Consider the following 20,907-nt stretch of genomic DNA (forward strand, 5'->3'; position numbering starts at 1 on the left):
AAATACTGTTAATGGTATATAATAATGTAGGGCATGTGATATACGAACTATGAAGTCCTTGATATAAGAACGTAGATACGACTGTGGTCGCCAATACAATTTGGACGAAGATGGAACCTGAGGTCGAGTTCACGGCGCAGGAAGCGGCTGTCTATGACCGACAGATGCGCCTCTGGGGCGTCGAGGCCCAGCGCCGGCTTCAGAACTCGCATGTGCTCATCAGCGGCCTCACGCAGCTCGGTGCGGAGCTCGCCAAGAACCTCGTGCTCTCGGGCATGAACGTCACGCTCCATGACACGAACGTCGTGACCCAAGCCCACGTCGAGTCGCAGTTTCTGCTTCGCGCCGAGCACATCGACCAGAACGTACGATTGACATCGATACCTTGGGCGCGGTTGCTAATGACATGGACGTCCATAGCTCGCCGACGCCTGCCTCGCTGGCGTGCGCGACTTGAACCCGCTCGTCAAGGTCGAAGCGCTCACAAAGCCGTTGATCGAGTACCCGGCCGACTTCTTTGGCACATTTAGCGTCGTTTGTGTCATGTCAGCTCCGCGCAAGCTCCAGGTTGCACGACCATTTTCGTGATGCACAGCTCATGCCTATTATGCTCCAGGTGCACTTGGACACGATCTGCCGCGAAAAGAACATTGCGTTCTACGCAGGGCATGCGTTTGGGCTCTCGGGCATCTTCTTCGCCGACCTCAACATGCACACGTATCGGCGCAACGTGCCTGCAGGCGTCGAGAACGCCGAGGCGCCGCCGGCCATCACACTCGAGTTCCCGTCACTTGCGACCTCGATCGGCGTGCGATGGGCCGACTTGAAGTCGACGCGAAAGCGCGGCCCGGGCATTCCCGAGCCGTACGTGGCCTACCAACGTACGTGGCAATTATTATTCCTTCTTGGGTCCTCGATCTCATGTACGCTGCAGTGCTCCTCGACTACTGCGATGCGCACGGTGCATTTCCGTCGTCGGCCGTCGCTGCTGCGTTCGCTGTCTTTGCCCACGACCAGCTCGAGAAGCAAGGCCTGGCGCGCGACTTCTTCTCGTCCGAGGTGCTCGCGACGCTGGCCAAGGTGGCCCACGCCGACGTCGTGCCCGTGTGCGCGATCACGGCCGGCATTCTCGGCCAAGAGATCATCAAGGCCATCTCGCTCAAGGACGAGCCACTCTGCAACTACTTTTACTTTGACGGGTCGGCGGGCACGGTCCGTCGCGTTGGGTAATCCGACTAATGCAGTACGAGGCGAAGACGAAGAAGAAAAAGTGTAAGCCTGGCGCACGCTCGGGGTGTGTACTAGAGACGAAAAGGGTAGACTACAGGTGCATGATGTCTACTACAACGGGTTGGCTTGTTTAATCCTGTTCGCTGACGTCCTCGAAGTTCTCGACGAGGTCCGGGACATCGTCATCGTCTTCGTCATCGAGGGCCGAGTGGCCCTGGGCGTTGCGCTGCATGGCCGTGTACGTCTCGGCGATCTGCTTCAAGTTGGCGAGGTTGTCCGGGCCCAACTGGTTGATGATGCCGGGGAGCAACTCCTGGAGCGACTTGGTCGAGGCAGGGCCCGAGACGGCGAACGTGTTGGAGGCGAGCGAGGCCTGGACCTTGGGCTGGACAAAGTGGATGACCTGGCCGTCGGCCTTGAAGAGGTTGACTTCGTTCACGTCCGGCATGGGCGTCACGCCGAGCTTCTTGAGGGCGGCGTTGAGCTTCTTGTCATCGCCCGGGGCGGGCTTGTGCGCCGCCTTGTGCTTTCGGCGCACCGAGCCCTTGCCGCCGGTGCGGACGTCGCCAAACTTGGCGGCGAGGCGTTCACGCGCGAGAGCAATTTCGTCAGCCATGTCTACAGGAGCCATCATGAGCCGATCGGCCTTGGCGAGAGAGGATGCATCGGACCTAGTAAGAGGATTGAGCAAGTAAACCAGGCTTTAGCCTCCTCCGCCAAGCGCTGGCTCAACCCGGGCCCTAGCGTCCACCAACCACATCGCTCGGCCCAATTAAATGGCAATCGACTGGCGGTCGTGGCTTTGACGTTTTTGATACTGCACAGGTATCGGCCAATCGGTCAAAAGCCCGATTACATTCCACATACAAAGGCCAAGGTATTTGACGAGCGCGCGCTATTTTATACAGGGCATCCAGGGCCAATCGTAATCGTCACCTTTTCTACCAATGGGAGGCGAGATCCCGGCGGCCTTTTTATTTTATTGCGCGATCCAGTATACAAACCGCAAGACAAGATGCGCTTCCGCCATTGAATTGCGCGCCATGGATTTCAAGCTTTTTGGCCAATCACTCGCTGCTGCAGCACCGCACGCAACATGGCCGCTTCAACGTGCGCGGCGCCATGACGCCTGCCATCATGGAGCGTGCACGGCTACAAGAGCTCGAGCCAAAGGGTGTACGGTCGATGCTCCAAGCGCTATACGTTTACGATAAATCCAATTCGGCACAAGGCGGGGCGGCGGTATGACGTGGCGGAGCGACACGCGTTACGTGCAGCGACCCAGGAGCAACAAGTGCAACCATTGAAGCTACAAGACTTTGGTATGCTCGAGCTTTGTGACTTCTGGCTCGATCTCATCGTCGAGGAGGCTCTTGATGGGGCAAATTTGAATGTTCATTTCGGCCGAGACGGTCACGATCGCGTTCTTCGGCACCTAGTTGGCGATGCAGTCTACGAGGACTAGCAATCGAATGGTACCTCGAGCCAGTCGCCCGGCTCGTTGGACAAGCGCTCGGACGCCATGACAAACACCTTCTCTTCCTTGTTGTGCTATACCATCGGCGTAAGACGACTCGAAGCAGCCGCGCATGGCTCTACCCGCTGCATGATGTACTCCTTGGGCCGCTCCACAGACCGGATCCAGCGCGACCCGGACGAAAAGTAGAGCGACGCAGCCCCCGACGACGCGACGTTGACGTAGCGCGTCCTACGACGCGTGAGCCGTCATGACACAACGTGTCACTGGGTCCTACGCAATGAGCGTGTCCCCGTCCGTGACGGCAAAGTTGAGCAGCGACGGCTCCGTGATCTCAGCTTCCCTAGAAGATGCTATGGACGATCATATCGCACCGCAGAGGTCGTACCGGGAGAGGGCGTTGAGGATTTTGATCGTGTTGAACATAGCGTGGCGCATCTCCTTGCCGGTGAACTCGCCTTCGAGCGGCCCGAGCTTCTCGAGCTCCGTGAGGTACAGCGCAAAGCTAGCATGCATCAACATTAGGAGTTTGCAGGTATAAGAACGACGTGTACCAGTGCTCCGAGTCGGTGCTGCCGCGAATCATATCGTACGCCACGTCGCTACGCAGGTCGTTGAGAGCAATCGCCCGAGACGGCGCCGCACCTGAGGCGGTCGACGAGCTTGCGCTTGATCTTGTTAAAGTCGGCAACACCGCTACGCACCGTTCATGAGATCACAAACCACGAGAGGTACCATTACCCGTTGTGCATGAAGAGGTATTTGTCGAACGTGAACGGGTGGCAGTTGGTCTCGGACGTGAGCGACCCGATCGAGGCGGCGCGGACGTGGGCGAAAAAGAGCGGCGAACTACGTACGACCATGGCACCACGTGCGACGATGGAGCGGCGCATCTACCTCACTTTGTCGGCGAGCTGCACCAAGTTGCGGTTGTTCCACGCGGGCGAGATGCTCGTAAAGACACACGGCGTCTCGTACTCGCGGTCGCGCGGGACGACGACGCCGTCGACCGAGTCCGAATGGCGGCGCTGCTTCTTGGGCGACGGCATGTCGTCGTCGTGACGCCGCTTCTTGCTGCTGTAGAGCTTCTCGGCGTACCAGCCAATGCCAAAGCCATCGGCGTTGAGCGTCGGCGGGAGGCCCGTGTTGTGGAAGCGCTCCGTGCAGCTGTAGCTCTGGTGGATGATGCTGTGCTTGGGCTTGACGATGAGGTCGGCGAGCAGGATCGACTGCTCGAGGCCCAGGCCCTTGTAGATCGTCATGCGGCACATGCTGGCTCCAGCCCGTCAATGCGAAAATACTCGATAACCGCTCCGAGTTGCCATTTTGACTGGCTCTTTGTATGTCGAAATGACCTTTTTTCATCTGGACGCAGCGACCTTGCCCCTCCGCGCGGCAGGACGACGCAAGCAGCCGCCGCCGCAGAAAGCAGCTTCGCCGCCGACGCCGATACCGGCCATGCCAACGAGGGATCGTTGGCCGCCGTGAGGCCCACGACGAGGACGGAGCTTGCTTCGACCGAACCGAATTGGGGAGCGGTAGGACCCAGGTGCAAGTCACTCGCACATGGGCAATGAGGGAAGTTCCTCTTGCAAAATCGTTCCCGCCATCTCCGATACACCCCACACGCCGGTGGAAGATCACACCGCTGCGATTGGTGGCGTACGTGGTGACGAGCGCGTCGTCACGTTGCCACTTTGCTTCGCAACCGACGTGGCGTGCGCAAGACGACAGCGCGCGAAGGAAGTCAAGAAGGATGCTATTGGTGGACACGACGCAGGGTAGACGTATAGGAGGAGGCGCTACGCATGCTGTGGCTAATTGCAGTCGCAGCGACCGCCGGTCGGCGGTGGGGCAGCCAACGTGGTGGCATCGAGCCGGATGATGTCGCGACTGCTCACGGCGTCGGGCTTGTCGTCGACTGCAGCCTCGTCATACTCGTCGTTGGCTTGCTTGGCGCGGTGGCGCTGCACCATGCGCGTCACGAGAAGGTCCATGGCCTCGTCGACCTTCTCGCCGCTCTTGGCGGAGACGCGGAACCAGTCTTCGATGCCGGTCGTAGTCACCATTTTTTGAATCGCGACGCCCGACTCGAGGGCTTGGGGCACGTCGAGCAGCAAGTCGCACTTGTTGGCGACGAGCAGAACGGGAAAGGGTGTCGACGATGAATCGCAACACGCGTCGAGCTCGCGCTTCCAGTCGACGACCGCTGCGATCGTCGGCTCGCTCGTGATGTCGCACACAATGACCGCAGCGTCGGCATGGGCAAAGTACCGCCGCGTGAGGTGCGCGAACCGGTCTTGGCCGGCGATGTCCCAGATCTGGAGGCACACGTCCAGCGTGTCGTCGATAGCAATCGTCTTGTCGCTGTAGTCGGCGCCGACCGTCGTTTTGTAAATGTCGGCAAACGTGCCATGCACGAAGCGGCGAATGAGGCTCGTCTTCCCACTCTTCGCCATGCCGACGACCAGCACCTTGAACATGGCAAAGTCCTTGCCGTCAAGGCCATCGCCTTCTTCTTCGTCTTCGGACGTGTACTCGTCGTCATACTCGACATGCGTCGCTTCGACCTCGTCGGCGTCATCCGCTTCGGGCCCAGCTGCCACGGAGTCAGCCTTCTTATCGGCAAAGACCGAGCTCGGTCGCGCCTCGGCGTCGCACTGGTTGTCAAAGCGCATTGCCATGGTGGGAGAGACGGCGGCGTTCGAGTTGCACACCGATCTTTGAAGTGGCCGTTGTGTCACATGGCCGCCACATTATCCGGAACTCGTCCATTTCATCCGGAAAAGGTACCACCGGACGAGATCTTGAACGGTCGCCGGCAACGCGACGATTGCGCGCAAGACGAGCAAGATAAAAGGACTCGTTACGGACGACGTCTCGTGCTGAGAATGGAACGTGATCTCCTGCGTGTGCTTGATTGCAGGCTTAAATGGGCGAATCGGAAGTAAGCCATAGGTCGTGCGGCCAGACCTGCGCCCATGACGCCCGTCTTGGTCTCGATGCGGTCAGCGCGTTGTCCTACCGCACAGCCACAAGGTCGTTCGTTGCTGCCACAAAGTTTCAAGCTTGATTGCCCATCTTTGGCAGTTTTTAAGATTTAGAGTGAGAAATTAACCCTTCACGCCCAATTTTTGAAGACTACGGATCGTGTAAAGCGGACAAGCCAGTATGTCCGGAAGCAAGCCCGCCGCAGAGCGCGATCGACCGGTTTGCAAATGATTGGTAGGTCCCATGGACGAGCCCTACCTGTACGTATACTTGGTATCGTTGCCACGCTCCTCGGGCGTCGTGCCGTTTTAGCAATATACATTGTGACAGGTTTAATGGAATGCAAACATACAGGATATGTACTATGACAGGTCGGCGAAAAGATGCATTTTAAGAGGGGATTGGCTGGTCGGTGCTGAGACCTATTTTTTGTGGTGCCAATGAGCTCGAACGCCCCGTCCACAGACTCGACCGCCTTGACGTGCGCGGCGCCGATCTTCGGGAAGGAGTGCGCGGGCGTGAACAAGGCCTTCCTCATCTGCAAGAGCAAGGACGAGAACCCTCGCGCGTGCTTGATCCCGGGCGAAGCCGTCACCACGTGCGTGCTCAAGACGCTCCGGACGCTCGAGACGCACTGCGGGCCGTCGTACACGGCGTACAAGAACGCCATGGACAAGAACTGGCACGAGCTCAAGCTCTGCCGTAAGGAGCAGGCGGCCATGGAGGCGTGCTACCGGGACTGGAAGGCCACGCAGCAGCAGTAGAGTCGTTGTGTGTGTTTTAAACGCGGCCAAATATGCTACCGATCGCATCTCGCCTCTCTCACAACGACCGCAGGAACGCGACGCGGTCTGCAATCGTCTTGGAGAGACGCTCGAGACTCGCCTTTTGCGCCGACTCGACCTTGTCCTTGATGGCTGCGTCGCCATCGACGCGAACGTGCACTTGGCGCAGCGCTTTGTCGCCCGACGTGAGCAGCGTCGTCGTCTTGAGCACGAGCTGTCGCAAGAGCTCCGAGACGTCCTTCTGGACAGGGTCCTTGGTCTTCTTCTTGGGCTTCAAGAGCTTCATCGCGACCGAAAGCAGCATTGCGCTGTACGGAATGACATCGCGAAGGAAGATGGACGCCTTGGAGAGCGCATGGGCGGCGACGACGCCGTCGACCGCTTGCAGCTGCAGCGCTGTCACCGTCGGAACCACGGATGCGAGACGGTCCAGCGCCGCCTTGGCGCGCGGCAGGTCGCTAGCAACCACCGCCTCCAGCGCCTGCGACGCCTCGTTGACGAGCTGCCACTCGGCCGTCAAGGGCGCGACTGTCAGCACGCTCAACAGCCGCTGCAGCGTCGTCACATGCGTGGCCGTCTACCAGAGTCATATTGCATGTCACGCCACATCGAGACGTGTCTACCTCGGGCGATGCGTCGAGCGCGGCCGCCAGCAGCTTGGGCACAACCGCACGGAGCTCCAGCCACGCCCGAAGGCTCGTGCTGTCGCGCGTCCGGTCGCAGCTCGAGACGCCCGCTGAAGCAAAGAGGTACGCGCCGTCCTACATCAAGTTCTCACAATCAAAGATTGCGAGTTTCTTCAAACGTGCCTTGGTGGTCGGGGCCGTCCACGTCACTTCAACTTCGCGGTGGTGGTTGGCCGAGAGCGTCGCTTCCGAAGCCAGCAACCCGTCGAGCTCGGCCTGCAGCGACGGGTCCCCGAGGTGGCTGTGGAGATACGTCGCCGACGAGCATGCAGTGAGGAGCTGCGCGTGCGCGAGCTCGGCGGTCGCGAGCGCCAGCATCTCGGACCGGCGCATCTTGCAGAGCAGGAAGGACGTCATGTCTTGCGCCTTGGAGTAGACGCCGAGACGGTACGCGCGGCCAATGAACTCGGGCGTGTCGCGCGACGTGGTCTTATGCAGCGCGCGGATCGACTCGCAGAGGCGAAGCCCGTCCTTGTCCATCTGCAGGCCAAAGAGGCCGTCGAGCACAAGGTACGAGAGCGAGTCGAGCTGGATCTGCTTGATGTCGAGCTCCTTATAGCGGCTCAAGACCGCGTCGCCCGCGCCAAGCAGCGCATACACGCGGCAGAGCAGCATCTTCATCTGGAAGTTGTACGCACTGCGACTCAGCCCGAGCTCCAACGCGGCCGCGGCTTGCACGAGAAGGTCGGCGGACGACGCGACGGTATAGGCGTCCAAGTGCAAGTGCACGGCCAGCAGCAGCAGATCGTCCGTGACTTGCACCTCGCGCTGCCCGCCGACCTTGGCTTCGTTGAGCCACTGAGCAGCGTCGTACTCGGCCAGGTACGCATTCGCTTTGGCGACGAGGTCGTCGCGCGAGAGGCTTGCGTCTTGGCCAAGGAACCGGAGCGTCTTGCGCGACAGCAAGCTCTTGCGAAACTGCAGCGTCGCGCCAGGAAGGTCGGTCGCCGTCAGCGTCGTCGAGAGCGAGCTCGAGATCGAAGCGACCAGCGCCGCGCGCGCGCCGTCCGGCAGCGCTGTCAGGTACCGCTGCACGTCGGTGAAGCAGCACGTCTTGCTCGCAAACCGCTCGAGATACGCGAGGAGGAGCGGCAGCAACGTGCGCTGCACGGCCGCGTCGTCCGTCTTTGCTACGTGCTGGAACTGCAGCTCAATTTCCGCCAAGTACGGCCCGCGGAGCCGGTTGCCGTTCGCCGTTTGAAGCGCCGTGATCACGGGCAATACGGAGTCGGGCGCCTTGGCCGCCTCGATCAAGCCACACCAGAACGCCCAGTCGTCCGCGTTGTATGTCGTGAGCAGCTTCTCGTAGACAGCCGCGCACCGTTCGAGGTCGCCGACGTCCTTGGCCAGGCCCGCCTCGAGCACGAGGCGGTCGATGGCTTGCATCGGGCCGAGGTCGATCTCGTCTTCCGTGACGCCTTCGCCTTCGAGAGCGCGGGGCTTGGTCGTTGGCGCTTCGTCCGTCTCGAGTACGTGAATGAACTCGGTGAACGCTTCCATGGCGTCGGCCGGCTTGCCTTGGGCCTGCAGCAAGAGCACGAGGAGCGAGACGGCCTCGCCGTTGGCGTCGGCCGGGTGGTCGCGGAGGGCTTTTGCGAGCATCTTGTCGGCAAGCGGCAGCATCTTCATCGGCAACGACTTTTCGATCGTGACTTGCAGGAGCATGCTCAAGCACGCCCAGCCTACCACGGTCCTATAGGATTGCCAAGCGAAGAAGCGAGCGTACCGACGTATTGGAGCTTGTTGAACGTCTTGTACATCTTGAAGCCGAGCTGCTGCTGCTTGGCGAGCATGAGCGATCGCGTGTACACTTGGAAGAGCTGCGCTTGGAGCTCTTCGTTCGTCGGCTGAAGGACGGCGGCGTTCTCGTAGACGGGCAGCATCTCGTGGGCGGCGCCGCAGAGCTTGAAGACGAGCTGCATCGTGCTCAGAATCGTCTCTTCCGTCGGCTTCTTGAGCGCAATGCGGCGAACGATCCGGAGCGCGTCGTCGATCTTGCCAATGCGCTCGAGGCAGTGCGCTTGGAGCACCTGGACAAGGTCGATGTCGCACACCTTCTTCTGGTTGCAGAGCTTGATAGCGTTCTTGTACTGGCGGTTGTCGATGGCGTCGTAAATGGGGCGGATGAACCGCATGATCTACCTCGCATCAAGCACCGAGCGCATCACCAGGAAGAGCTACCGTCATCTCGTCGGCCATGATGGCTGGTCGGTCGATGCTTGCAAAATCCACTGCTCGTTTTCGTGTGGTGGGCGTGAAATAGTGTGATGCCACACGTGTCAAGGCGGCCTCATGCCTCGAATTGAGGCTTCCATCCTCCACATCCTGCCTACCTGCAAGTGCGCTCCAATGCACCCAAGCGCAGTAAGCGCACGTGCGAGCCAACGTCCTTTCCCTCGACCGCCATGCCCTCTGCAATGTAACACACTATATTCTGGTTGAGTTGCATACACGATTTCACGTGAGCATGCATGAAATAGTGTAGTTGGCGAACTTTACGGAGCGCGTGGCGTTTTCGAGGTGGACAGCATTTTCAACGACGCAGCCAGCAGCAGCAGCATGAACCAGTTCCCCGGCGTCACGAGCATGACCGAGCTCCTCGACAGTACGACGCGGATGGCCCATGCGCCCATGGCAGGATGCTACTGACCATGGCGGCTACGCTACGTAGAGCAGATGCTCGTCGTCCTGCGCGACGGCCGCCACCTCGTTGGCGTCTTCCGCAGCTTTGACCAATACTGTGCGTGGTCGTCGCCCGTACCTCGATGCCTCACGACGCGCATGTGTAGCCAACATTGTGCTGCAAGATACATGCGAGCGCCACGTCGTCGGCAACACGTACTGCGATATCCCGCTGGGGCTCTACATCATTCGGTATGTCCATCTCGGGTGTTCATCATCATCATCATGCATCCTGCAGCGGCGAAAACATTGTCATCATGGGCGAATTGGTACCAACGACAACCGACTACGATGCTGACGCTGTCGTCATAGGACCAGGAGAAGGAGGCGAGCCAGGTCAACTTGATCAAGAAGACGCCGGAGGAAGTCCTCGCCGCCGAGGCCGACCTCCACGACACGGGCGCGGTCACGGTCCGTGGCACGTGGAACTTTGACGACTAAGAACTCCTTGTCCAACATGTAAACACACAATAGTACATTACTATAGATACGCCCTTGCTGCTTCCTACTTCTAGTCCTGTCGTCCTAAATGACCGTCTCGTGGCGCGGGTCCATGTCGCCGGACGGGTCCATCGTCAAGCTCGCGTTCACGTCGTGCACCATGTGGGCGTGCAAGTGGTGCGACTGCATCTCCATCATCTGCATGTTGATCAGATGCTGCTGCGCTTGCACCGCGGCCTGGACCGCGTCTTCGCCTGCGACCTCGTCCACGAGTGCCTGCAGCTGCAGCGCGGTCGTGTTGCCGGGGTTGAGGTGGTATCGGGAGCAAAAGCGGCGGTACCAACCAGCGCTAGCTTTGAACGCGACCATGTTGTACTTGGGCGCAATCTCCAGCGCCTTCTTGCGCACAAAGGTCGAGCTCATGCGCGACTCGTGCGACTGCAAGTCAAAGATGACGCGGTACAGCTCGTCCTCAAAGGCTGCGTTCCCAAGCTTCGAGCCGCGCTGGCGCAAGTCGCGTACGTGCTTGTTCCCGAGCATGTACCGCTTTTGGACCTCGCTCTTGTTCTTGCGCAGCTTGCGGATCGCCGACTCGGAGATGCCATACCGGAGCGCGAGCTCGACGTGCGTGACCTTGGTGCCAGTTTCGATGACTTGGAGGATCTCCATGCGCTCCTTGTCTGTGAGGCGCTTGCCCGTGCCACGCTTCTTGGGCTCTTGCATCGCCATGGACGCCGATGGCGACGGCGCGACCATGCGGGCCATCGCGCGCTCTTCGTCCGTGTCGACGCCAGCTAGAAGCATATGAGACGCTGGCGGCCGAGGCGATGCCGCGGTACCGATGATCTTCTTGTCGAGGGTGAGGTTGTTCATGCGGGTCGTGCGGGCGGCTGCGACCTTGGACACGGCGGCCATCGGCAGCTTGACGAGGATGTGAATCCGCTCGTCTTCCGGGCGGACTTCAAAGTACTTGCGCAGCTTGGAGAAGACCGTCATCTCCTCGACGAGGCCGCCCACTTGCATCTGCAGCACGATCTGTGCGGCCGGCTTTTCCAGCTTTTGCAAAATGTTGGCGTCGAGCGGCTGCACGTTGCGGCAGCGGTACAGCACGAGCTCGTCGGCCTCGAGGTCGCCAAAGGTCCGCGGCTTCTCGCGCAGGATGGCCTGCTTGAGCTCGCCGACGAGGTCCGAGGTTGACGTCACGACGACGAACGGGCCCTCCTTCTTGCCCGTGCCCACAAGGAGGCAGACGACCACGAGCTTCTCGTCCATGCTTCTGACTTCTCTTTCACAGACCTGCGAGCCAGTGACTTTTTTACTCTGCGCCTCTCTATACCATACAGTCGCCCATACTATTGGGCCCTTCCTCCGCCGCGCCCGCCCGCGTCGCCACGAGGAGCGCCGTCGATCGCCATCGCTCGCCCACGGCGTGCTCCAACTCAACTGCTGAGGTGCGTTAAGTGCTAAGTCCCCCGTCCTCGGCGCCGCCCGCGCATACAGAAACAAAGAGTAGCGCAAATTCCGCGTACTTAGGACGTCGCCGCCGGTTTTACGCGGGCGCGACGAGGGGTAGGGCTCGTCCCGATACGTTGATACTAGGCGCTTGCCCTGCAGAAGCGATGGGTGCTGATCAAAGAGCAAGGTGCTGCCTACTGAGATCTTCTTACGATACCACGAGACGCTCGACCCCCAGTAACGTTCGAACACGTCGGTGCGTCACCCGTCGCCGCCACGGTGGCAGCCCTTTGCGCAGCGTGCTTGACCACGCAATGTAGCCAGCTCTGCTGCCGAACGATCTCGTTCATCTACATGGGCCCGCCAGGCGCCGAGACCACGTCACTCTTGCCTGCGCCACCCTCACGTCCTCATATATGAACGAGCGTGTTTCGAGGCTCTTCATTACATAGCCTTAGCATATGTAGAGGCGCTTGTGGCCGACAGTGAGCAACACGCTTCGTCACAGGCTTCACAACGCAATCGTCCTCATCGCAATGCAAGTATAATCTTAGTCATCTTAGTGCTGCGGTCGTGGTGTCGAGTCCGCTGGTTCCGATCGATCGAAAAGGACGCGCTTCTACGAATCGTCCATCAAACTCGAGCACTGCGATGGGCAGACAAGCCGAAGTGATGGAAGAGCGCTTCCCTCGAATTTACCACCTTGGAATTTGGGCACAGATTATATCATCCACCACCCGTGGATATCATTTTCGTTGGGCTCATCGATGACACAGGGAGCGGTGACTGGTGACGTCAAAGCTAGAACGGGCAACGGGTGGACGCCACGAATCGAACGACGCAACTGGAATCTTTGACGCAAAAACGTGCTTGGAGCTGCGTAGATAGCACCGAGGGTCGGTCGTCGGTGGGCAGCAGAGGCGCCGCATCACAAGAGTTTATGGACTACTCGTGCTCATCAGAAGTAAGTAGCCCCATCCACTTGATCCCAGCACTTTCAAACCGAGGTAATAGTACGAGTACGTGTATTGGTCCATAGGTAGCGAGTTTGATCGACCAACTTGCTCCAGCTCGGACGCCAAGCGATCTTCTTGGGGTGGAATTGAGAATTCCTCAGGGGGTGTTACCTACGGCAGCATACACACAGCTATCAGCGCGCTATCAGCTCGTCAAATAGCAGGGCCACGAGCTATCACGATCAACTGCGAGGTCCTCGCCGTGGCGGCTTGGCACTCTCGCGCCTCCGAGTCTGCTGCGCGAGCGCAAGGCGAGGTGCGAGAAGCTTCGTTTTTCGAGCGTCAAGCTGGGACATAGAATGCACCTCGAAGTACCAACGGCAACTTCGCGTGCCACGGCTGTGTGCAGCACATAAATCGAAGTTCGAACTTGGCCGCGACCAGGTCCCGCAGGTGCCATTTCTGCACCAGCACGATGGCAGGAAGAAGGAGCAGCTCCGACGTGCTGCTGAACCGCGAGCTCCTCTCGACCATTGCCACGTTCCAAGGTGGCCTGTACCGCGAGGTCCGGCCCATCCTCCGCGACTGGCGCGCGAAGCGCCTCCACGCACGCACAAGCTTCCTCGTCGCTGCGCTGGAACTCGCGAAAGGTCTCCGCCTCCTCCAGCGACTCGTCTTGTGCCAGCCCGATATTATGACGCCGGACGTGCTCGATCACATTGTGCACCTTGGCCACTTGGACGCGGTCAAGTACGTCACGTTGCACCTCCCAACCTTACGCTGCTCGCCAAACGCGCTCAACATGGCGGTGAGCAGCGGCCACCTCGATCTTGTCACGTACCTTCACGCCCAAGGCACGAAGAGCTGGACCGAGCACACGCTGGACCTGGCGGCAGAAAGCGGGCACCTCAAGATGGTCCGCTACCTCCACGACCATGGCCTCGGCGCGTCCACGTATGCGATGGATTGCGCGGCCGGGCGCGGGTCCCTTGACATTGTCCGGTTTCTGCACACCCATCGAGGCGAAGGGTGCACGACGTCGGCCATGGACCGCGCGTGCGCCAACGGTCACATGGACGTCGTTCGCTTCCTGCACGCGAACCGCACGGAGGGCTGTACGCGCGACGCCATGGACAGCGCTGCCGGCAGCGGCCACCTCGACATGGTCACATTTCTGCACCAGCAACGGTCGGAAGGGTGTACGTCGCGGGCCATGGACCAAGCGGCTGGGAACGGGCATCTGCAGGTCGTCGCGTTTTTGCACGAGCATCGCCACGAAGGGGCAACAACGCTCGCGATCGATATGGCAGCCGCGCACGGCCACTTGCATGTGGTCGAGTTCCTCGTGCAGCACCGACGCGAGGGCTGGCGGGACGCAGTCTCGTGGGCCGCACGGAATGGCCACGCCTCCATTGTCGCGTACCTTGAATCCATCTAATCTTATAACACACATTGTACAGTACGAGGACGTTTCCACGCGCGAGCGCGATGGGCGCTTACGCCAGGACGACGCGTTGGACGGTATAAATCATGTTGGCTATCTTACTGACGTCCTTGTCCGATGTCTTGGGCGTACTTCTCTTTGGCTTCGCGCTCCAAGATCGAGTTGACGCGGCCGGTCGTCGGGTCCGTGCCCAGCGGGCGGCGGAAGAGGAGGATGTGCGGCTCCGGCTTGTGGATCGCATAGTGCACCCAGCCACGGCTCTGCTGCACGCCAAGCTGGCGCCACTCGCTCTCGGTGAGGAGGCGGTCGGGCAAGTTGCGGGCCATCTCCTTGGGCAGGATCACATGTCTACCTCATGCGGATGAGGTTGGATGAGCGCATGAGGCGTCGGCGCCTACCTGTACTCATGCGTGTCGTCGACGTACTTCTCCGAGTACTCTATGCGGGACGACATGTCCTGCGTCATCGGCGGCCGGCGAATCGAAAACTGCGGTCTCTATGCGAGACCGCTGGAAACCTCTGACATTGAATACTTCAACCGGACACCGCAAAAGCCCGGGAGAGACCGCGTTTGAAAAAAAGAGCTTGGCCAATGTATGCTTCCGGGTTTATTTAATTCGTCGAGGACGAGGCCGCCATTTGCGCGCCAAAAGGAAACCTCTGTAATATGATACCGTCGCGAGATGTGGGACCACAGACAAGATGACAGTTCTGTACAATAGCCTAGCATAGCAAAGTCGACTCCTCTTGACAAGGGCGCAAGGTCTCCGGACTCGAGTGATGCTCGTGGTCAAGACAACTCTGGGAGATCGAGGCGATGTCAACGCGACAGCTTGACCGCCTCGTCTCTGTTTCAAGTCTTACGACGAGCGCGATACGGTAACGCTGCAACTGTACGAGATTCCTTAGAGCAGCGCCGTCTTGTCATGTTGTACTTATACGTCTATCCACAAGACGTGCATCGGATCACGGGGATCATCCGTCCTCCTGCGAATCGCAAGCGCATAGCCACGAAAGGACAAGAGGAGTGTTCTTCGCTCTCACCGCAGACCAATGCAATACCACGAGCACTCCAGGGTGCATCTCACACTACGTGCTGCAACATGTTTATGGTGCTGGGAAGTGCTGTCGTCGCTGCTCTCGACTAGTACTAGTATGGCCAGGCGTGGCGCATCGCTGCAAATCTTGCAGCGAGCTTCACGGCGTAGCCATGTCCTTTCTGCTGGAGAGTTTCGGGTGGTGAGCCCTGTCGCTCTGTCGTTGCCGGCGACAACTTCTTGTGGACCAAGAGGAACATTCTGCAGTGACCATCGCGATCTTCGCGTTGTTTTGTCGCACCTCATTGGCCAAAATCCAGCGCAATTGATTGTGTGTTATGCCATTTCATTGGTCAAAAAGGAATCGACACTGCGGGCCACAAGTGATTTCCGGCCCCAATTTTGTGATTGGTCAAAATGGCGACCAACTTCAAACGTCATTGCTTGCCTTCCATTTTCGCATTCGCCAGATACGACCCATGGAAGCGCTCTCCATCAACGACGTCACGCCTGTGGCGATCGACGACGCGACGGCCCCGGGCCTCGCCCAGCACAAGACCGCCATCCAGGGCCTCTTCAAGCGCCGCCGCGTCCGCGTCAAGGAGCTCCTCGCCGCAGGCCTCTCGACCGTCGGCCACACGGTGACGGTCAAGGGCTGGGCCAAGACGCTGCGCGAAGCTGGCGCCGGCGCCTTCGCCTTCCTCGAGCTCAACGATGGCTCGTGCTTTACGGGCCTCCAGATCGTGGTCGCCAAGGACGTGCCGGGCTTTGAGGCGCTCATCAACTCGGGCGGCACTGGCGCGAGCTTTTGCGTTGTTGGCACTGTGGTCGAGAGCCCGGCCAAGGGCCAGCTCATCGAGGTCAAGGCCACCGAGGTGACGCTCTACGGCGACGTCGCGGACCCCTCGACGTACGCGCTCTCGAAGAAGCGCCACACGCTCGAGCATCTGCGCGAGCACGCGCATCTGCGCCCGCGCTCCAACATCCACTCGGCGGCGATGCGCGTGCGTAACGCGATGGCCCAGGCGACGCACTCGTTCTTCAACGAGCGCGGCTTCCTCTACATCCACACGCCGCTCATCACGGCGTCCGACTGCGAAGGCGCTGGCGAGATGTTTGCCGTCACGACGCTCTTCAACCACGTCAAGGACGGCAACGTGCCCAAGACGGCCGACAACAAGGCGATCGACTTCTCCAAGGACTTCTTTGGCAAGCCGTCGTACCTCACGGTGTCCGGTCAGCTGAACGTCGAGACGCACTGCTGCGCGCTCTCGGACTGCTACACGTTTGGCCCGACGTTCCGCGCCGAGAACTCCAACACGGCGCGCCACCTCGCCGAGTTTTGGATGATCGAGCCGGAAATCGCGTTCGCCGACCTCAGCGACGACATTGACCTCGCGGAAGACTACCTCAAGTACTGCGCGCAGTACGCGCTCGACAACTGCGCCGAGGACCTTGCGTTCTTCGACAAGAACGTCGAGAAGGGCCTCCTCGAGCGCCTCCAGTCGACGATCGCGTCGCCCTTTGTGCGTCTCTCGTACACGGACGCGATCGAGCTCATCAACAAGCCCGAGAACCTCAAGAAGGGCAAGTTTGAGAAGAAGCCCAAGTGGGGCGACGACCTCGGCTCGGAGCACGAGCGTTTTATCACGGAGCAGATCTACAAGAAGCCGGTCGTCTTGTACGACTACCCGAAGGAGATCAAGGCGTTCTACATGCGCTTGAACGACGACGGCAAGACGGTCGCGGCCGCCGACGTCCTTGTGCCCAAGATTGGCGAGATCATTGGCGGCTCGCAGCGCGAAGAGCGCCTCGACGTCCTCGAAGCGCGCATCAAGGAAGCCACGGGCCACGATCCCGCCGAGTACGGCTGGTACTGCGACCTCCGCCGCTACGGCACGGTGCCGCACGCCGGCTTTGGCTGCGGCTTTGAGCGCCTCGTGCGCTTCGTCACGGGCATTGAGAACATCCGCGACGTCATCCCGTTCCCGCGCTGGCCCTCGAACGCGTCGTTCTAAACAACCCTCTTCTTACGACGCATGACTACACTCCTTTGTATAATCACATCCTGTCTTATGGCTCATCGTATCCTGTCTTATGGTTTATCTTATCCTGTCTTATGCTCGATCCTATCCTGTCATCCTATCCTGTCGTATGCTCCATCTTATTCTGTCTTATGGCTCACTTATCCTGTCTGGCGATTCATCGTACCCTGCGCTGGCATAGGACAAGGCACGACGCTCCACAGCATCGAGTCGCGCTGGGCCAGATGAGCCCGGTCGCATATACCCTTGCACCTGACAGCAGCAGCAAGATGCTGCCCCTGGTCGAGGTTGACTATTCGTAGTCCACGATAGCCACCGCAAGGATATCAAAACGTTGTTAAATAGAGTAGGTCGCGGACTAGGTCGTGAACGTGTCGACCATCTCGTAGTGCACACGCTGCGACGGAATGTGCTGGCAACGAGCGATGCGTGGCGTGCCGTCCAGCGTGAGGCAGTAGCCGGGCGTGGCCGCGTTGGTCAGCTGCGTGGCTTCGTACCACCACTGCTGCATGGACGAGTGGTCGCAGTCGTGCGCGACGACCGCGTAGGACGGCGTCACGTGCAAGCAAAGCCCGTTCTCGTTCGATTGAAGCGTGCCGTTGACCTTGTCAAAGCGCCAGGATGGGACGAGGCGCGGGTCCTGCTGCGTCCGGACCTCGACAACGACGCTCGCGTCGCGCGTGCTGAGCACATGCGTGGTGTCGGTCGTCAAGACGACAGTTTCCGAGCTCAAAAAGACATATTGGTACGGACTCTCGACGTGCGACGTGCAGGGCGCTGCGCGCACAGAGTTGTCCAAATCGACTTGGAGGCAGAGCGACGGCTCGGCTCGGTGCGAGATGCGGCTATCGGCGCCGTCGATCGTCCACGTCTGGCGGCGGTGGCCCGTGCAGGGCGCGAGCGCAAGAACATCCTCGCTACTGAGACCCAAGCACGCGTCCTCGGTGCGAAGCTCGTGCGTCCACGTGTCGTAGCGCCACACAGTGCTGCTATGATCCGCGGCCACGACGCGACCGCCGGCCGTGGCCACCACCTTGTTGAGGATCGTATTGAGCGTGACGTCGAGGGAGCGTGGGTACGTCGGTGTCGGTAGGCTGGTAGCCACTGCCACGAGGAGCAGCGTCGAGAGGAGAGCGCGCATCAACATGGTCGTCCTGTGCGCCAAAAGTGGGAATGCAGCCGGCACAATCGACCTTGCAGAGGCATCTGACGTGGCATCTGGGTTGTCAGCTGGAGCTTGGCGTGACCAGCATATTGACATATTACCAATTGTGTCTCTTGTGATCAACATATTTCAGAAACGTCTCATTTATGGACTCCAAGGAACCAGAAGACGACGGGTCTGAGAAAAAGATACCGGCAACACAGCGATGAGGCAAAGCGGCTTGTGGCCGCTCGATAGCAAGCAAGCCCCTTCGAACAATTAAGGAAGAGACACATAGGCCTTCTACGTGAACGCGATGGACGGGAGAGTGTGCGGTGTTGTACATATTCTTTCTCAAAATCTCAAACCGCGAGTTTTGAGATTGTTGAAACAGTGAAGGTCATTTCTTGAGATTGTTGCAGATGCCCTGCACCCAAACACACCGTGCAAGATTCCTTTGTCCTTTCTATAGAAAAGGACACGGCTTGGTGTTGATCCTCACCTGAGTATATTTCTGTGTTCGTGCAATCAATCGTCCACATGCGTTTAGTAATAGATCACGCCTGAAATATATAGTGATCGGCTTTGCCAAGATAATGGTGCGACGGCAAAGACAGCGTCAACAGCAAGCAGAGCACATTCTCCCCCGATGATCCAGTCAGCATGAGGCCATTGTAGCAGCGTCAACTACGAGCTGCACATTCATGTTCTGTCGCCAGTGAAAGCTTTGGCGCGTCGGTGCGTGCTATCATCCCTCCTCCATCATCGCAGTTTGGGATCTTGGAGAGGGTGCATTTCGTCCTACAGAAGGGAATTCTCCCAGCTTCGAGTGGAAAGTGCAACTTCTTGGAAATACAATATTCTCATGTAAGTTACATTAAGGGGTTCGGGTCTTCGGCTCACTTGGGGACCGTCGAGGCTTGGTAGGAAATGGTCGTGCGGTTCGCGGCTGTCGGACACACCTCGCCCGCCTGGAACTGCGTGTACGTCTCGAGGACGAGGTCGATGCGCGTCGCTTCGGCGGCATCGACGAGGTACTTGGCCGACCCGCCGACAAACTGGTCAAAGAGGTCCTTCATGTACGTCGAGAAGGACAGGTTGATCTTGTCACCGTCCTTGACATCACCCGACTTGCCGTTGACTTCGCCGTCCCACTGGAGGCTCGTGAGCGCGCCCTGGCCCTTGACAACGCCGTTGCACACAAAAGCGGCCTTGACGCCCGAGAGTTGCGGGTAGAATCCGTTGCTTTCGAAGCTTCGGCTTTGGTTCGCGCACGATTGGCTGAACTGGGTGCCCAAAAACTTCTTGAAGCTAGCGCCGTCCGTCGAGATGACCGCAATCATGTTGCCAAACGGCGACCACGAGATGAGGTCCCCGAGCGAGAACGGACCAGCCGGCCAAACCTTCTCCGTGCGAATGCCGCCGGCGTTCATGTAGCCGACATCAACGGCCACCTTCTTGTGGAAGGCCTTGAACGCATCCGCAAAAAAGTTGCCGATCGGCGCCTCACCGAATCGCAGGAGCTTGGTCGTCAAGTCCGTCGATGCGCAAAGCGCGCCGACAGTGCGCGTAAAGAGCACGTTGATCTGGGCGTCATACGACTTGATGATCTCGTCAAACGCCGGGTCCGACGGCATCTCGTTCGTGATCACGAGGTTCTTGTGGCTCATCTTGGTGAACGCCGTCGTCGCCTTGTTGGCTGCATCGGTTGACCGGGCATAGTACTTGATGTCCGAGATCCACACGCTGCGGAAGTTGAGGTCCGACTTGAGGTACGGCGTGCCAAAGTTGGTCTGGAGCATCGCCGAGTGGTCGTGGCCGCCGTAAATGATGTCGACGCCCTTGACCTGCTGCGAGAAGCGGTTGTCGTCGTCCAAGAACTGGTGCGTAAGCGCAATCACCATGTCGACCTTCTCGACCTCGCGAAGGTACTTGACCAGCGCTTTGGCCGCCTCGATCGGGTCCGTCCAGTACAAGCCCTTGGACGTATCCTGCATGTCGTACATGACGCCAAAAGCGCCCACCTTCATGGTGCCCATCGTCGTCGAGTTGAACTTCTTGATCGCATACGGTTGGGTGCCGCGGAGGAGCTTCTTGGTCGAGGCCTCGTACGCGTTGACGTTGAGCCAATGAAACTTGGAGGCGGCCGAGACGTTGAGGAACGCGTCGATGCCAAAGTCAAACTCGTGGTTGCCGAGACACGCAAAGTCAACACCGAGTGCGTTGTGAGCCTCGATCATCTGGAGACCCTTGAACTGGCCGGACCAGAGCGACGGCGACATGGTGTCGCCCGCAAAGATGACCAAACTGTTTTCAAAGCTCTTGCGGAGCTTCTGCGCGATGGGGATGACGCGCGAGGGACCGCCGACGAGGACGCCATACTGTGCCGTGTCGTTCTCGGCCTTCATCTCGTACACGTCGTTGTACGAGAGCACTTGAAAATGGGCCGTGGGTGGGCGCGCCGTGCCGCAGTCGCCGACAACGGCCGTCGCAGAGACACCGAGGAGAAACACGAGCTTGGAGATCGCGGCTAC

The 20,907-nt window shown here is 59.5% G+C and overlaps 13 protein-coding genes across 13 annotated transcripts; 5 read left to right on the plus strand and 8 right to left on the minus strand.

Moving 5' to 3' along the window:
- Nucleotides 1-78: 78 nt before the first annotated feature.
- Nucleotides 79-1,371, plus strand: SDRG_10302 (hypothetical protein). Its single transcript, XM_008616286.1, has 4 exons — nucleotides 79-365; nucleotides 421-567; nucleotides 617-881; nucleotides 935-1,371. The coding sequence occupies exons 1-4, from the start codon at nucleotides 111-113 to the stop codon at nucleotides 1,228-1,230; spliced, it is 963 nt and encodes a 320-aa protein (XP_008614508.1). The 5' UTR covers nucleotides 79-110; the 3' UTR covers nucleotides 1,231-1,371.
- On the minus strand, nucleotides 1,265-2,062 carry SDRG_10303 (nascent polypeptide-associated complex subunit beta). Its single transcript, XM_008616287.1, has 2 exons — nucleotides 1,902-2,062; nucleotides 1,265-1,848 (listed from the first exon to the last, which is right to left on the minus strand). The coding sequence occupies exon 2, from the start codon at nucleotides 1,844-1,846 to the stop codon at nucleotides 1,361-1,363; it is 486 nt and encodes a 161-aa protein (XP_008614509.1). The 5' UTR covers nucleotides 1,847-1,848; nucleotides 1,902-2,062; the 3' UTR covers nucleotides 1,265-1,360.
- Nucleotides 2,063-2,539: 477 nt separating this feature from the next.
- SDRG_10304 (hypothetical protein) lies at nucleotides 2,540-3,978 on the minus strand (the record flags this gene model as incomplete). Its single annotated transcript, XM_008616288.1, has 9 exons — nucleotides 2,540-2,665; nucleotides 2,710-2,781; nucleotides 2,830-2,938; nucleotides 2,985-3,050; nucleotides 3,096-3,212; nucleotides 3,262-3,309; nucleotides 3,353-3,403; nucleotides 3,449-3,556; nucleotides 3,605-3,978. 9 exons carry the CDS (start codon nucleotides 3,976-3,978, stop codon nucleotides 2,540-2,542), a joined length of 1,071 nt encoding a protein of 356 aa, XP_008614510.1.
- A 546-nt stretch (nucleotides 3,979-4,524) lies between these two features.
- SDRG_10305 (hypothetical protein) lies at nucleotides 4,525-5,391 on the minus strand (the record flags this gene model as incomplete). The annotated part of the gene is made up of 1 exon (XM_008616289.1): nucleotides 4,525-5,391. One exon carries the CDS (start codon nucleotides 5,389-5,391, stop codon nucleotides 4,525-4,527), a length of 867 nt encoding a protein of 288 aa, XP_008614511.1.
- Nucleotides 5,392-6,101: 710 nt separating this feature from the next.
- Nucleotides 6,102-6,595, plus strand: SDRG_10306 (hypothetical protein). Its single transcript, XM_008616290.1, has one exon. It carries the CDS (start codon nucleotides 6,139-6,141, stop codon nucleotides 6,460-6,462), a length of 324 nt encoding a protein of 107 aa, XP_008614512.1. The 5' UTR covers nucleotides 6,102-6,138; the 3' UTR covers nucleotides 6,463-6,595.
- Nucleotides 6,521-9,368, minus strand: SDRG_10307 (hypothetical protein; the record flags this gene model as incomplete). Its single annotated transcript, XM_008616291.1, has 5 exons — nucleotides 6,521-7,060; nucleotides 7,107-7,244; nucleotides 7,293-8,851; nucleotides 8,896-9,307; nucleotides 9,351-9,368. The coding sequence occupies 5 exons, from the start codon at nucleotides 9,366-9,368 to the stop codon at nucleotides 6,521-6,523; spliced, it is 2,667 nt and encodes an 888-aa protein (XP_008614513.1).
- Nucleotides 9,369-9,689: 321 nt separating this feature from the next.
- SDRG_10308 (hypothetical protein) lies at nucleotides 9,690-10,357 on the plus strand. Its single transcript, XM_008616292.1, has 5 exons — nucleotides 9,690-9,774; nucleotides 9,841-9,909; nucleotides 9,959-10,043; nucleotides 10,090-10,120; nucleotides 10,164-10,357. The coding sequence occupies exons 1-5, from the start codon at nucleotides 9,729-9,731 to the stop codon at nucleotides 10,290-10,292; spliced, it is 360 nt and encodes a 119-aa protein (XP_008614514.1). The 5' UTR covers nucleotides 9,690-9,728; the 3' UTR covers nucleotides 10,293-10,357.
- On the minus strand, nucleotides 10,298-11,720 carry SDRG_10309 (hypothetical protein). The gene is made up of 2 exons (XM_008616293.1): nucleotides 11,132-11,720; nucleotides 10,298-11,086 (listed from the first exon to the last, which is right to left on the minus strand). The coding sequence occupies exons 1-2, from the start codon at nucleotides 11,562-11,564 to the stop codon at nucleotides 10,377-10,379; spliced, it is 1,143 nt and encodes a 380-aa protein (XP_008614515.1). The 5' UTR covers nucleotides 11,565-11,720; the 3' UTR covers nucleotides 10,298-10,376.
- Nucleotides 11,721-13,068: 1,348 nt separating this feature from the next.
- Nucleotides 13,069-14,165, plus strand: SDRG_10310 (hypothetical protein). The gene has a single exon (XM_008616294.1). It carries the CDS (start codon nucleotides 13,179-13,181, stop codon nucleotides 14,139-14,141), a length of 963 nt encoding a protein of 320 aa, XP_008614516.1. The 5' UTR covers nucleotides 13,069-13,178; the 3' UTR covers nucleotides 14,142-14,165.
- An 80-nt stretch (nucleotides 14,166-14,245) lies between these two features.
- On the minus strand, nucleotides 14,246-14,613 carry SDRG_10311 (cyclin-dependent kinase regulatory subunit CKS1; the record flags this gene model as incomplete). The annotated part of the gene is made up of 2 exons (XM_008616295.1): nucleotides 14,246-14,495; nucleotides 14,546-14,613. The coding sequence occupies 2 exons, from the start codon at nucleotides 14,611-14,613 to the stop codon at nucleotides 14,246-14,248; spliced, it is 318 nt and encodes a 105-aa protein (XP_008614517.1).
- Nucleotides 14,614-15,647: 1,034 nt separating this feature from the next.
- SDRG_10312 (asparaginyl-tRNA synthetase) lies at nucleotides 15,648-17,272 on the plus strand. Its single transcript, XM_008616296.1, has one exon. The coding sequence runs from the start codon at nucleotides 15,664-15,666 to the stop codon at nucleotides 17,200-17,202; it is 1,539 nt and encodes a 512-aa protein (XP_008614518.1). The 5' UTR covers nucleotides 15,648-15,663; the 3' UTR covers nucleotides 17,203-17,272.
- On the minus strand, nucleotides 17,262-18,392 carry SDRG_10313 (hypothetical protein). The gene has a single exon (XM_008616297.1). It carries the CDS (start codon nucleotides 18,374-18,376, stop codon nucleotides 17,588-17,590), a length of 789 nt encoding a protein of 262 aa, XP_008614519.1. The 5' UTR covers nucleotides 18,377-18,392; the 3' UTR covers nucleotides 17,262-17,587.
- An 824-nt stretch (nucleotides 18,393-19,216) lies between these two features.
- Nucleotides 19,217-20,805, minus strand: SDRG_10314 (hypothetical protein). Its single transcript, XM_008616298.1, has one exon. The coding sequence runs from the start codon at nucleotides 20,779-20,781 to the stop codon at nucleotides 19,273-19,275; it is 1,509 nt and encodes a 502-aa protein (XP_008614520.1). The 5' UTR covers nucleotides 20,782-20,805; the 3' UTR covers nucleotides 19,217-19,272.
- Nucleotides 20,806-20,907: the final 102 nt, after the last annotated feature.

Source organism: Saprolegnia diclina (genome assembly GCF_000281045.1).
Source record: "Saprolegnia diclina VS20 unplaced genomic scaffold supercont1.34, whole genome shotgun sequence".
NCBI classification, from domain to species: Eukaryota; Oomycota; class Saprolegniomycetes; order Saprolegniales; family Saprolegniaceae; genus Saprolegnia; species Saprolegnia diclina.